We start from the raw sequence: 14320 nt of genomic DNA on the forward strand, positions 1-14320 counted from the left end.
ATCTTGCACCTCAAATTAAGCCAGATAAACCTTGTTGCTTAGTGTTGCATGATTCCAGGAAAAGAATTTGTTTGTATAACCAAATACCTGTGGACTTCTTTCCACACAATGCTTGTTCATTGCAAGTTGCTTTATAAGGTATTTAATTATTAGAGCTGTGGAATGCTTTGGATTTGATTTAGAAGAAGTGCTTCAGATAGCATGAATGCAAATACAGCTCCTGTTCATTACTCATTAAAGCAGTTGTGTCTTTTTCTAGGATACATAGTTGGCTTAGTGAATCAAAGTCAGATGGTGCATTTGTACTCCCATGTATCCTGAAACACTTCTTCATAATCAAAACTTAGCATTGCTCAGTCCTATTAACTACAGTAGCCAGATTTGAGTTTTGCATTCAGTTCTTAGTTTTCTAGATTTGTTGTTGTTGTTGTTGTTACTGCACTTTAAGTGTGCTTATTATCTAACAACAGTAATTGGGTCATGCACCAAGATTAATTGTGGGTTAGCTAACTTTCCAAATCCAACTGGCCACCAAAATGTCTGTTAGGCACACTGATATATTTGCTTTCTATTTCACTAAAGCTGAAGTGGCCAGTATAGATGTGGGTAATGGCCATTATGGAATTTCTAGCTTGAAACTTTTTCATTTTTTTTTCTTCTGAGAGTCAAGTGATAGATGGAGAAAACATTTGAAGTGATTTTTTTCAAATAGAGGTAAAATAAGCAGTAGCCCGACTAAACCAATGGAGATGAAAAGTTGCTGTGTGTAATACCTGCTTTTGTTTAGTCCTTTATATTTCTATAATGTATTTAGACACATATGTCTAGTTAATTTAGTTTTGCTTAATTTAAGATTGGATGTATGCTGTTCTGGTCAGCCATGTTCTTCTTTCTATATGTATCTTTTTCCTTCTTTATTTATAAGCCACCCAGAGTTGTCTAGTCAGCAGTTTTGAACTTTATAATAATAATAACAGCAGCAACAACAATGATTCTGCCAATCCATCAACAGAGAGACTGCAATGAACCAGTCAATACCTGACTAAGAAGAAACACTGCAGTTCTGGGTCCAGCTGTGGGACAACCCAAAGAAATACAACAAGAATGCAGCTTGGATAAAGGAGGTGGATAAGAATAAAAAAGAAGCTGAAATGAAAGAACTTGTAATAACAGAAATAGTGGAGAAAAGGGCAAAGAAGATTAAAAATTGGTCAGCACCAGGTGAAGATGAAGTGTATGGTTTTGGTTGAAACATCTGACTGGTCTGTACCCACTTGTTGCCAAGCAGCTTAACAACTTACTGCAAGGAGGTGAAATTGAAGATTGGTTAACATCTGGCAAAACCTACCTGATAATGAAAGATCCAACAAAAGGGCAGCACTAGGCAACTACAGGCCAATTACCTGTTTACCAACAACTTTCAAATTGCTAACTGGTGTTGTAGTTGATACAGTCCAATAGCATCTAGTTGAAAACAAGCTCTTTCCATCTCAGCAGAAAGGAAATTGCCCAAACAGCAGAGGGACAAAAGATCAGCTTCTAATTGACAAGATGATTTTGGTAAACTGCAAGAAAAGGAAGACCAACTTTAATGTAGCTTGGATTGATTAAAAGAAGGCATTCAACTCCCTGCCACATGACTGGATAATCAAGTGCCTAGAAATAACAGAAGTCAGTAGAAACATCAGAAGCTTTATGCAAAGATCAATGACACAATGGAAGACACAGCTGCTGGTCAATGGTGATAGACTGGGAGAAGTTAATATCAAGAGAGGAATCTTTCAAGGAGACTTGCTATCATCACTACTGTTTGTCATTGCATTGATTCCTCTGAACAAGTCAGACCATGGCTACCAAACCTCAACACCCACAGCTGTTTTTTTTTTTTGTCTGCGCTCAGTCATTACTGACCCTGCAGTGACTGCTTGGACGAGTCCTTGCAGTTTTCAAGGCAATTGTTTCGGAAGTGGTTTGCCAGAGCCTCCTTCCTAGAGCAGAGCCCAGCTGGCGAGCGCAGGAGGCGGGGTTTCTGTTGCTTCGGGCCCTTTTCGGGCGAGCGTGGTTTCGCGCTTACCGGCAACTGCTCCCAACTCCCGTGCAAGCGCTGCCAGCATTTTTCCTCCCACCGGAGTGAGAGTACCCATTTATCTACTCACGTGAGTTTTCGACCTGTTGGGTTGACAGGAACTGGGGAGGAAATAGGAGCTCACCCTGTTTAGCGCAAAGGCTGGACTCGAACCGCCGAAGCGTCAGCCATTTCTGGCCGTTATGAGATTTCAGATTTCTGCCTCATTTCCAAAACAGCCAATCACCACTCACCTATCAGGCCTTGCTGCCAGCCGATTGGGTACTGGGGATAGAGGGAGGTGGGAAAGAGGTGGATACACCCATGAACATCATGTGACTTGGGCTGACCATGGCAGTGCGGCAGCACAGCAGTGCTAAGCAGCCAAAAATTTCCCAAATTTCAGTCCCATGGAAGTAACAGGTCCTGAATTTTGGACGCATTCTGTAAGTTAGCCCATTTGAGGTACCTTGGTTCAAAAATTGTTGCCCTATGACTCATCGTTTCACCCAGTTGAAGGTTACAGACACAAGAGTTTTAATAGTATATAGATCCTTTCAGAGCTAGTGCTAGTTAATATAGGTAAATATTAGCGATCTAATCTAAATACTATACATCTTTACACAGTGCATAATTAACCTCAGGAATTCATTAGCACAAGGCATAGTGACGGCTGCTACCTTGGATGGCTTTAAAGGGGAGTTGAGGTCTTTATGAGGTCTGTATTATGAGGTCTTACCAAAGGTTTTGAAGAATTGGGGTTACCTCTAGGTTGAAGGTGGCATGCTTCCAATAGTTTGTGCAAGGAACAACAGTGACTGCAAGCATCCCAGAGGTTGGACACCATGAGAAACCAAATGCTAGATGGTCTTAGGTCTTGGCTTAGGTTTTTATTTGAGTATGACTTCACTGTCTTTGTTCCTAAACAATTGGTTAAGGAAGTTCTGCTGGTAGTTTTAAGCAAGTAGAAGAATTCTTCTGCTCAGACTCTAGGAATTATGCTATTTTAAGCATTTATTTCATAACAGCATTTTGTGCAAACTTTTTTCCCTGAAATCTGTAATTAAATTTCAAAACCTTGGGTTAAAACCGAAATGTAGTTTGTGGGTCTGTGAGATAACTGCTTTGGCATGAACTGAAAAACAAATGCTTCAGACTCTTGCGTGATAGATTGTGTTTAATCCTTAGATGCAGTGATTTATAATCTTCATTGTTCCTATGAAGCACAAGAATCATTCTTGCCTACAAAAATCCACTATTTAAATCAAAACAGAATTGTAATCTGACAGAAGGGGAATTGCTTGGTGTTACTAGCCAGCCATTGGAATACTTAAGCACAGAGTGCTAGAGGACCCTCTCAAGATCTGTGATCCAGTTCTTCAACCTCATCCCTTTGGCTTGCAATCTGCTTCCTGCTCAGTTAAATATTAAGCCAGAGCCTCTAGGAAGATGGGTGAAACATTAAACCTCAAGAACAATTCATTCTTGAGGAAGAATGATAGTAAATATTTTCTTTCTTTTTTGGGTATTTGTCAAAAACATAGGCTTATCTTACTGCCCGCTGTCACTACCATGACTGTGTAATGAAGCTATACAAATATTCTATCCTGTCCTCTGAGAAAAGATATTGGACTAAGGATGATATATCTGATGCTGTTTGAATCATGAACAGAGTTCAGGCTGGGCAGGCTTTAGATTTATGGAATCTACTTTGTGTTTCACTGCAGCCCTGATATCCATCAACTGAGGTCAGGATGCAGATTTTGCAGATTACTTAGAAATTGTCAGTAGATCCTCAATATACTTTCTACTGAGATGATAATGGGCTTAAAATTTGTAGCCTCATTGCCTGCCTGGAGCTAACCTGAATCAAAGGAGTTGCCAACTGTTCTGGGTTAGTGGGCACATTTAGCTTATTGAGAGATTGTAGTAGATGCCATGGAGGGCAGGCCAGTCCCAAAATATCTTCATAATAAAGTTGCTCTTCATCCTCTTCATAATCCTCTCCATTAACTTGGCTTAACTATGTCTTTTGTTTTAGGCAGGAAGCCAGAAAAAGCATTGGGCTGCAAACTATATTTTTTATTTTCTAAGAAAGCCTCCATGTCATATTTATTCTTAGAAATAAAGGTTATGCTTGAGACTGGTGCTTGGCTTTGCAGTGTACTATCTTTCCTTATAATTTTAGTTAAGTAATTGGAAATAAAATCAGATGGATATGGAGATTTGACAGATGCCAAGAAATGAGTTTATGGTCACGTTGATGTCCCCGTGCACACATTGGAAATCCAAGCTCCTGACTGTGATTCATTATAGAAGACTAAATACCTTCTTTCACGCATAAACTTGACACTTAGTGGTTGTTTGAATGGCAATTCTCTTTTCCTCCTTTCAGATAGTAAAGCTATTGTTGATGGAAACTTGAAGCTAATCCTAGGGTTAGTATGGACCCTTATCCTCCATTATTCAATCTCTATGCCGGTGTGGGAAGATGAAGGAGATGATGATGCCAAGAAACAAACACCTAAACAGAGACTCTTGGGATGGATTCAGAACAAAATTCCATATCTCCCAATAACAAACTTCAACCAAAATTGGCAAGATGGCAAAGCACTAGGTGCCCTGGTTGACAGCTGTGCTCCAGGTAAGCCTCCTGCGATCTTTCCTTTTACATTGCCTAGAGCAATAACCCAGAGCTTTGGACATGAATACAGTAACCTTTTTGTATCCTGCACTTGCATTCAGTATTTTGTAGGGTGGGAGCTGTGGGTGACATTGGGTAGTGCTATGTGAGCAGAAATGTTTTGTGCAGAGTGTTGGTGTTTGACTTCACAGATTTTTTTTTAAAAGGGAGACAGTTTTAGGATGTACACAACTGTTTGATTTTTCTGTCCCAAAATAATAGGGAACCATCCTGTCGATGTTTGACAGCTGGGTTTGGAAGGTTCTTTGGGGACCACCATAAATAAATAAATAAACAAACAAACAAATAAATAAATAAAGCTTGAGAGTTACATATGGTCCTGGAATGAGACTCCAGAGCTTGTTTTAACTGTGATGTAAATTGTATTCCTTACTAAGCTTGATAAGAGCTACAGCAATTAGTGGCTGTACTGGTTGCCACCAAAATCAGAATTTCTTGCAAACCAGCCAACTTTGGAATTTTTAGACTTGTTATATGCATTGTCAAAGCAATTCTTCCCCCGACCCCAAAGTGGGGTGGGTGGGTTTTGGGCTTTGGTCTGTAACTGAAAACTTTGGCTGCCAACCTCCACTTTCTAGTTTAGGATGAAGTATTGTTCATGCTTCTTTAACGACAGAGATTTAACTTTTCCCTAATTCCTATCTTCAGGTCTCTGCCCAGACTGGGAAAGTTGGGATCCTAAGAAGCCTGTTAATAATGCTCGTGAAGCTATGCAGCAAGCAGATGACTGGTTAGGTGTCCCTCAGGTATGGAGAAGGGAGAGGCTTCAGTATATCCAAGGTGTAGCCTATAAACAGAACAGCCACAGTTGATTAATGTTTAGGAACAATATCTGTCAGAATATGGAATGTGACTAATCCAGTAATGTGTTTGTGCAAATAATGTGCTTCCTGCATGAAATAGAAGTGGCTACTCTGTGAAAGCTTCTTTTGATGATTGAAAAATGAAGCCTCCGAATTCAAATATAATCAAATTTTTCTTTCACAAATAGTACCTGTTCCATTTTTAACTGACATTTCATTTTGGCTTTGTCAAAAATTCAGATTGATTATGTTCTTAAAAGGGTTCAGTTGCATCACAGCATATCAATCTTAATACCTACAGAGCTGCCCAAATTCTTTCTGTTGTTGAAATCTGGCCCTGATGACTGGAAATGTTGGCGCTGTAATCCAACATGTCTAAATGGCACCTGGATGAGATGTACAAGCAGGTTAAAGGCTCTCTATGTTCTTATATGCATTTCAGAACATGCCGTTTATAGATGACTTTTTCTGGGAGGAAGGGAGCTATCTGAAGAAGATGATAGACTTAACATATGTGGAAACCAGCAGAATATTACATTGAACTTCCTCAAGCAATGGGTTATTAGAAACGTATAATGCTAAAACTTACTAAATTTTCCTTTTGGCTGCAGTAATAGTATTATTTTGTCGGTAGATTAGAACATGATGTACCTTTTTGAAAAGGCTACTTGCTCTTATTAATGCTTTCTGTTAACTGTAGTCCCAAACCTAGGCAAACAGTTAAAAGGACAGGAATGTCAGCAAAGAAGGTGAAGGCACATTTGACACTGTCCTGTAATGGTTTTCTAGGTCATCACTCCTGAAGAAATCATACATCCTGATGTGGATGAACACTCTGTAATGACCTATTTGTCACAGTTCCCCAAAGCAAAGCTGAAACCAGGTGCTCCTTTGAAACCTAAACTTAATCCAAAAAAGGCAAGAGCATATGGCAAAGGTAAGGTCTTAAGTAACCTGGCTTGGGTCCCAGGCCGGGGTTAATGTACTGTTGTTTTTGGGGGCCCTATTTTGTTTTGTTTGATATGTGTCATTGTTTGTTTTACTTGAGGCTGTCTGTGTGGTTTTAGGTTTTATCTCTTTTTTATGGATTTTTTTTTTTTTGGTTTGGTGCACTGCCCAAAGTTCATTGGAGTTGGTTGGCCATAATAAATTTAAATAATAAATATATAACACTTTGGTATATTTATAATTCTGATGGAAAAGCTAGTTGCTTCTTGCTATGCAGCCAAGCGTCCATATTTCACTGCGTTCATTTGGTGCGCTGCTAACATTCAGAAATGTGGAAATTGTCCAAAAGCCACTCCTACTTTCATATGAATTCCCCAATCCTGTGAGAACCAGTTCAGCAAGGCTTTTTTTTTTTTTTTTTATGTATCTGTAATATTTCTCTGCACCATATTCCTGAGCAGTTTATTGTCCATGCCCCTAGACCTTTATATTCCATCACTGTCAGGTAGATGTAACTAGCTTGAAAAAGTAATTGAAAACATGGAAACAGTTAAATCACAGATATTACTTGAAGCAAGATCACATCACCCTATGGAAAGCTTTTCTTAAAATATACACACACATACGCAGTGCTGGGAAAATGTATAATATAAGCTGGTTTTAAGTAAATTTGCTGGACTTTTTTTAAATCTAGGGGAGCTCCTGGACTGATTCAGCTTTCCATCAACTGATCTTTTGGGTGGTTTGTTTGGAGGATCATTTAAATCCTCAAAACAATGGAAAGAATAGTGGACAAAGGTCTCACTGGAGAAAAACAAGATTTCTTGAAGATAGAGTAATTCCAAGATAATGGAAACATGTCTGCTTTCAGAAACAAAGCTATCAGAATCTGTGGGTGTTAGGAGCATGTCAACTTCAAATTATATTAATATTTTCAGCAGTCATTCTTGTGCTAGTTATGCTCTATCTTTTGTATTTATGCACACTAAAGAGTGTGTAGGAGAGAGCTGTATAATATTTGTTTTTATAAAATTCATAGATATATGAGGGAGAAGAAAACATTAGAACAATGGGGATTACTGGTTCAGGAGTAAAGGAACATTGCAAGGCCAGGTTTATGGGACTGCTGGTCACTATCTTGGATGATTTAAGGAAACTTAAATCACATCCATAAATTTATCTGCCAGTGGTGGTTAGTTATAATTTAATTCAGTGTTAAGTCTGAGAACATATCAAGATTTAGTAAATGAATACCTTTATACCTTCTGAGCATGGTTTTCTATGTGTTTACAGGAATTGAACCTCAAGGAAATATGGTCAAGCAACCTGCCAACTTCACAGTCGATACTATAAGTGCTGGTCAAGGTGAAGTAATGGTTTTTGTAGAAGATCCAGAAGGAAACAGAGAAGAGGTATGCATATTGAGAGGTCTTGGGTAGAATGGACAATTACTTAGGGCTGTTCTCTCATAATTGAAAATGATACTCTTGCATGAGTGTCCTCATTTAGAATGAATTTCATGGGACCGCAGTTTGACAAATATAGCACATACATAAGCACTGGAATCCATTCCTTGGCATCTCCAGTTTAGAAGTTCAGGTACTAAGCTAATTATTCATTCAGTTTTTATACCAGTTTTCTGTTCAACTGATTATTAGAGCAGCTAAACAATTAGAGTACAATATATCAAAAATAGAGGAAGATGCAGTAACTCAGTATGAAAATTAACAATTAAAATAATGGAAAAAGAGATGCTTTGGCTGTTCTTCTAAAGGCAGAGAGACTGGGGACTGAATGCATCTCCCAAAGACTGCCCTTGACATCCTGTGAGTTTTGCAGGGAAAGTTGATTGATCACAGCCTTTTCCATGTACTAAACAAACTATAGGGACATTTTCAGCTATTGATTTTAACCTCTAGACATGTTCTATAATGTAAGAGGTTTTTGTTCAGACAGTTAGGTCCTAAGCCATTTAGGTTTTAAAATAGGAGGGCTAACTTCCTTTGTTACCCTTTTGCTGGTAGGCAAAATCATATTTATTTAGATAGACTTTTGATGTGTAGATTGACTTGTCTGCTAAGGGGAGTTACATACTCTTTATTGGTGGATTTAAAATTCCATTAGGTTTGATTTGCATGTTTGATTATAATTCTGTTACTTTTATTAGCTGCTCTGAGCAGCATTTTTGGTGGAATTTGGAGTATAAATCCAGTAAATAAATTTTGCAGTGCTGTTGCATTACAAGGACAGTATTACGTTTCCTAACTAGGAACTTAAGAGTGGCTATTTTATGGCTGTCTTCTGTAATGCTGCACTAACAAGAAACTGTAAGAAACAAACTTTTCTTGTGGAGGAGCATTTTTCCCCAGATGCTATTTTAAGCTTAGATGCCAGGAAATGATTGGAAATTCTTAGTGAAAATATTGGGGTAATGTTCTTTTTTAGGCCAAAGTGACGCCTGACAATGACAAGAACAAGACATTTGCTGTTCAATACCTGCCAAAAGTTACAGGTCTTCACAAGGTAAGACAGTCTGACGATTTTATGTGTGGGGAAGAGAACTAGAACTGAACTGAGAAATGCTTTTGTAAACGTAGGATTGTAGTATCTTCAGACTAGGGTAGCTACAGCAATAGTTGTCATTGTTCACAACAACTCCATCTTCTACAGTATACATTTGCCACCCCAGCATTCTGATTGTTTGATCTACCAATTCTTATGAAGCATCTCATGGAGGCAAAAATCTCGTACTTTTGGGGCTTCCTGAAATTTGGTCCAAATAAATTGTGAAGAGTTTGGATTTGTTTAGATTCACCTCACCCACTTAATTTAACCTGACTGATGAGGGAAAAAATTCTCCAATCAGTCAAGTAAAACTCACTTTTTGCACTAGTTTTCTATAAAATTTGAAGTGTATATTTTCCATTGCGTTAAATCAAAGAGGTTTCAGATTGCTAGTCTCTGTCTGGAATGAAGAAAGTATCTTTAGGGACTTTTGGTGACTCCTAGGCAAAAACTGTCAATCTTGATATAGGTTTTGCAGTGCTTCAGATCCATACCCAAAAATCTGCTTTGGAGGAGGCATGGGTGTGCATTGCATCTGTTAATTCATCCTTGAAGAAGTGGTGTCTTTGCCCAGGATTACATTGTAGCCATGTGATCCCAAGAAAATGCACATTTGAGTTAAGGAGCCTCCAGCAGCATCCCTATGCCCACTCCAAAGCACCATGTTGCTGCTTCCTTAACTCAGTTATTTTCCTCCCAGTGGTGACCATTCTACTGACGACAATCACCCTCCAGAGGCAAAGTTTTCATTATCTTTCTAAAAGACAGGAGAACGGGCATCAGCCAAACCTCAGGGAGGAGGCTCTTCTAAGCAGAAGGGGCCTCAGCAGAGAAACACTGTCTCCCACCTCCTCCCCACTAGCCTCTTGAATGTCTTAAACATGTCTTCTCAAGATAAGCAATCTGGATGGGCTGGTTCTACTGGAAAGAGATGGTTTTGAAGATACTCATATGCTGTATGACTGTAGCAACTTTCAGTGGCCTGGAGGTGGGCTGTCACATTTTGCATCAATTCTACAAATATAGCCCTATGTAAATGCATTGCAGTAGTCTCTGGTATCTAATGCGAATACTGTTACTTTATTTTTTAGGTTACAGTTCTGTTTGCTGGCCAGCATATTTCAAAGAGTCCCTTTGAAGTAAATGTTGATAAAGCCCAGGGAGATGCCAGTAAAGTAACAGCCAAAGGTCCAGGCTTGGAAATAACAGGAAATATAGCTAATAAATCTACTTACTTTGACATTTACACAGCAGGTAAGATGGGCTAAACAAAATTGTAGGTTTTTTTTACTGTATATAATGCAACACTGTAGTAAGCTGTAGTAGACTGAGATTGCTTGGTCTCTGAACCTTTCGCGTTGCACATTTGAAGATGATACAGCCAAGATTTTCGTGGAAATTAAAATTCTATCCTAACAAATTAGATACAGTTAATAAGGCTGTTCACTATTTACTTAATACGGTCACACTGAAAACTACAGTTTGGCAGAACATTTGCAGGGGACCTGGAGAAGATAGCCAGGGGTTTAGAGGTCATGGATTCTGCATTCTACTTTAAATTAAACATTTTATCTAAACCTTTCACCAGAAAATCACAGGTAAAAAATGGCAAACTAGCTAATTTTTGGATTAGTTTCCTTCTCTACATGGACCTAGTATACATTGGTGCTATACCATTTTCCTTTTTTTTTTTATTATAATTACATATTATAGGATTTTTATTGAAACTTTTACGTAGATAAATAAACATGAAAATATATAAAGAAAAGTTAGAAAAAACAAGATAAAAGAAAAAGTGCAAAAAAGCAATACAGTTAGAAAAAGAAAAAAGATAAAGAAACAACTTCTGATCTTTTTTGCAGAAGCTACAAACTTACTATCTTTAAGATTACATTACAAAGACTCTTTCTGTCCCATATTCAACTCCTTTTTTCAGTCAGTAAATCCAGAAATCACCATTTCACTTTTTTCCATTTTCAGCAAAAAGTCCATAAAGGGTTTCCAGTCTTTTATAAAAGTACTTATTGTTGTATCCCTGATCAGGCAGGTCAGTTTTGCCATTTCTGCTAATTCTGCCATCTTTACAATCTGTTCCTCCATTGGGAGTAGCCATTTTCTTTTGAATTGCATCAACCATTGTTGACTCGGCTAATGTTGCTCCACAGACTGCCAGATGATGAGGTAGCTAGGTGTGGGGTTTTGTTGCTGATGAACTTTGCATGGAAACTTAATTTGTAGTTACCTTTCCTTTGCTAAAGATATCAAAGATTTCCCAATGAGGGTGCATGTCTTGTAAGGCTGTGTTGCAAACTCTTTTTGGCCTAAATGATTTTAGAAATACCTAGTTGAAAAAAGCTAGGATTTTATCTTTTTTAAAGAAAATCCTAACTTTTTTGTCTCAGATATTAGAGTCGGAGGAAGCATTTTTCAACTCTGCCAATTTGATTCTTATTTTCAGATTTCACAGCTTTAGCCAAATACTGTGTTGAAAAATTGCAATAAAATCAGATTCCCCTGATGGCAAAATTGCATCATATTAAGATCCTGTTAATCCTGTAAAGCTTTTCTCCTCTTTATTAATATCCAATTTTGTTATACTACGCATTTCCCTTGTCCCTGCTACATATTGGCCTCTAGCCATTCTGAAAAGATTAACTATGGAAGCTAAATTTTGAGCTTATCTCTTCTCTCTTCTAGGTGCTGGTGTTGGTGAGATAGGTGTAGAGGTTGAAGATCCTCAAGGAACAAACATTGCTGAGGTTATGGTAGAAGACAAAGGGAATCAGGTTTATCGCTGTGTTTATAAGCCTCTTCAAGCTGGTCCTCACACTGTAAAAGTTGTATTTGCTGGAGAGCATGTTCCAAAAAGTCCTTGGGGTATTCTTGTTGGTGAAGGTATGTGTTAGAAATGGAGGTATTATTATTTGCATATTACCATTTATATAAATAATGTTTTTTTAAAAAAAGTTACAAATGTAAAGTTAGATGCTTTTAAATATAGCAGTGTTCTGGCTAGGTAAAGGGTGATTAAATTCATCCTTGAAAACCCTTTAAAATACTAAATTTGATTTTTACGCTACTAACTAAATGTAATTGGTCTGCCATTCTAAATGGTCATATTTTTCTTTTTGCCACTTCTGCAGTAGAATACCTTCTTGCTATATTTCTAAACCAACTATATTTTCTTTATTTTTGTATCATAACTCTTTTTCTCCCCTTCTGAACTGATACTGGCTTTCTATTCCATCCTTGCCTACTCCTGTGCTTTCAGACCTCTGCTCCCTTCTCCTGAGCCACTCTCAATTTGTGGGATGTTGGACTTCACTGCTATTGACTTCATAGTTGGGCAAGCTCTGTCGGTAAGATGTGTTCAGGGTGACCGTGTATGTGTTGCCTTTTTTCTCCCTGGAGACCTATTTTGCAAGTTAGCAATTTAAAGATATTGTTCAGAAATGTTGCAAGCAGTTTCTCAGACTTAGGGAGTATCTGCAAAGCAGTCTTGCAGGATGTTAGACTGCCTTACCACAAGTAAGCAACTTGGTTGCAGGAGACTTGAAAGTAGAAAATTGTCAATTGGACTCAAACTTCAGCTTGCTGTTCGTATCTTCATTTTGCTAGAGTGAGCAGACAGCTAATGCACATAGAAAAATGTTTAGGGAAAGTGAAGTGCTGTACATGCATGGACAGAGCAGTTGCTGTGGAGTAAACTATTACACCTTCAAAGAAATGGACTGATTGCAGAATGATATGTGCTGAATTGAGCTATTGCAGGATGCCTGGGATATGTTTAGAAGAGCTGCAATATCATGGTTAGACAATTGCTGATAAGCAAGTTCATAACTTAAGCCAGAGAGAAGCAGTATAGTGCCTGCCAGATTCTTTGTCTCCTGATTTTTTAATTGTTTGTTTTAAATAAAAATAATAAATAAATGGGAAGCTGGCATGTTCTGCAAGCAATGAATCAGCTTTTAGCTGTGGCTTTTTGGGGCATTCTTACAAGAAGTAAAAATGGTTGTTAACTGCAGCCAAGTACTATGTTTAGAAGTATGCACACCTACCTAGGAAAAAGTAACCTGGAGTACCAGAAAACATCTTGGGATCAAGAAGAGTTTACCGGGAATAATCTCATCTATTTAGGAGTTTTGTGGGCAGCCATGCATCCATCGTAATCATGTACCAGACAAGCCTTTCCCATGGAACTGCTTTGTTGGAACATCTGTCATATGTCCTCAACATCTTAAATGTGCCCCCTGTCCTAAAATGCCCCTGGGTTGGTCTCTTCTAAGCTGGCTTCCATCTCCCCTAAAGTTTCTGTCTGCTGTTAACTGTTCCACTATATCTAGGGATATTTGAAGCGCATTTTGCATGTTTCTTTCCCACCTCATTATGTTTCCTGTTTCAAACCCATCTCTGGTGTGCTTGTCTGGATTAGTTGGTTAATGTCACTTGATTCACGTTCTAATAAATCATGCATCTACAATGATTGCCTGTTCTTCAGCATGGCATATAGGGACAATATCAAAATCAGCACAGCGAGCCATCTCCAAATTCAAGATGCAGTGTCTGTATGGAACTCTTTTACTCTGTTGTGCTTTCTTTCTTCTCTTCTTCCTCTCCTCCTCCAGCACACTTGAAACTGCTTCTGAAAATTTGTTTAACCTAGAAAGCTTCATGTCTTCTAAGTTTGGAGCTTTGGAAATGAGAATCTTTGGTTACCTTTTACTGTTTTCAAATCCAAAGCTGTTCTGCAGCAACCATTGACAAAAGGCTTATTAATACGCAGTTTATTTGTGTTTGTACAAAGTAAAGGCTTTAACCAAGAACAGTCTTGCTTCTTAAGACTACAAAATGGCATTCAGGTTTTGCATTTCATGTAAAATCTTATCCATCTAAAAGGAAGCTGAGAGAAGCTGTTCCAGCCTGGCTTGGTTAAACTAAATATCTTTAGGAATCAAAGACTGCATTCATGTCTGTCTGCAATTTGCTTGCAGCCTGCAATCCAAATGCCTGCCGTGCCAGTGGTAGGGGCCTCCAACCCAAAGGAGTTAGGATCAGAGAAACCGCATACTTCAAGGTTGATACTAAAGCCGCAGGGAGTGGAGATATCCATGTGGCAATAAAAGGACCAAGTAAGTGTTGAGCATTTTTTTTTTTGGCATTGCTTGGACATTGATATGAGTCTTTTGCAAATAGCTCCAATCAGGCACTGATTCTGCTATCTGCATGTTGACTTTG

General features: G+C 38.4%; 1 protein-coding gene across 4 annotated transcripts in view; it reads left to right on the forward strand.

Annotated features, from left to right (window-relative positions):
• Nucleotides 1-14320, forward strand: part of FLNB (filamin B) — a 75630-nt gene that overhangs the window by 22295 nt on the left and 39015 nt on the right. For all 4 annotated transcript variants that reach the window (XM_007425250.3, XM_088134230.1, XM_007425251.3 and 1 more), the window contains exons 2-9: nt 4461-4709; nt 5418-5515; nt 6362-6509; nt 7814-7932; nt 8966-9043; nt 10177-10339; nt 11783-11980; nt 14077-14214. In XM_007425250.3, coding sequence (XP_007425312.2) covers nt 4461-4709; nt 5418-5515; nt 6362-6509; nt 7814-7932; nt 8966-9043; nt 10177-10339; nt 11783-11980; nt 14077-14214 — 1191 coding nt within the window. The remainder of the gene's footprint in view (nt 1-4460; nt 4710-5417; nt 5516-6361; nt 6510-7813; nt 7933-8965; nt 9044-10176; nt 10340-11782; nt 11981-14076; nt 14215-14320) is intronic.

The sequence above is a fragment of the Python bivittatus genome, unplaced genomic scaffold (assembly GCF_059951505.1).
Source record: "Python bivittatus isolate LINGU-HERP-01145 unplaced genomic scaffold, Pbiv_v1 ctg000080_np1212, whole genome shotgun sequence".
In the NCBI taxonomy this organism is placed as follows: domain Eukaryota; kingdom Metazoa; phylum Chordata; class Lepidosauria; order Squamata; family Pythonidae; genus Python; species Python bivittatus.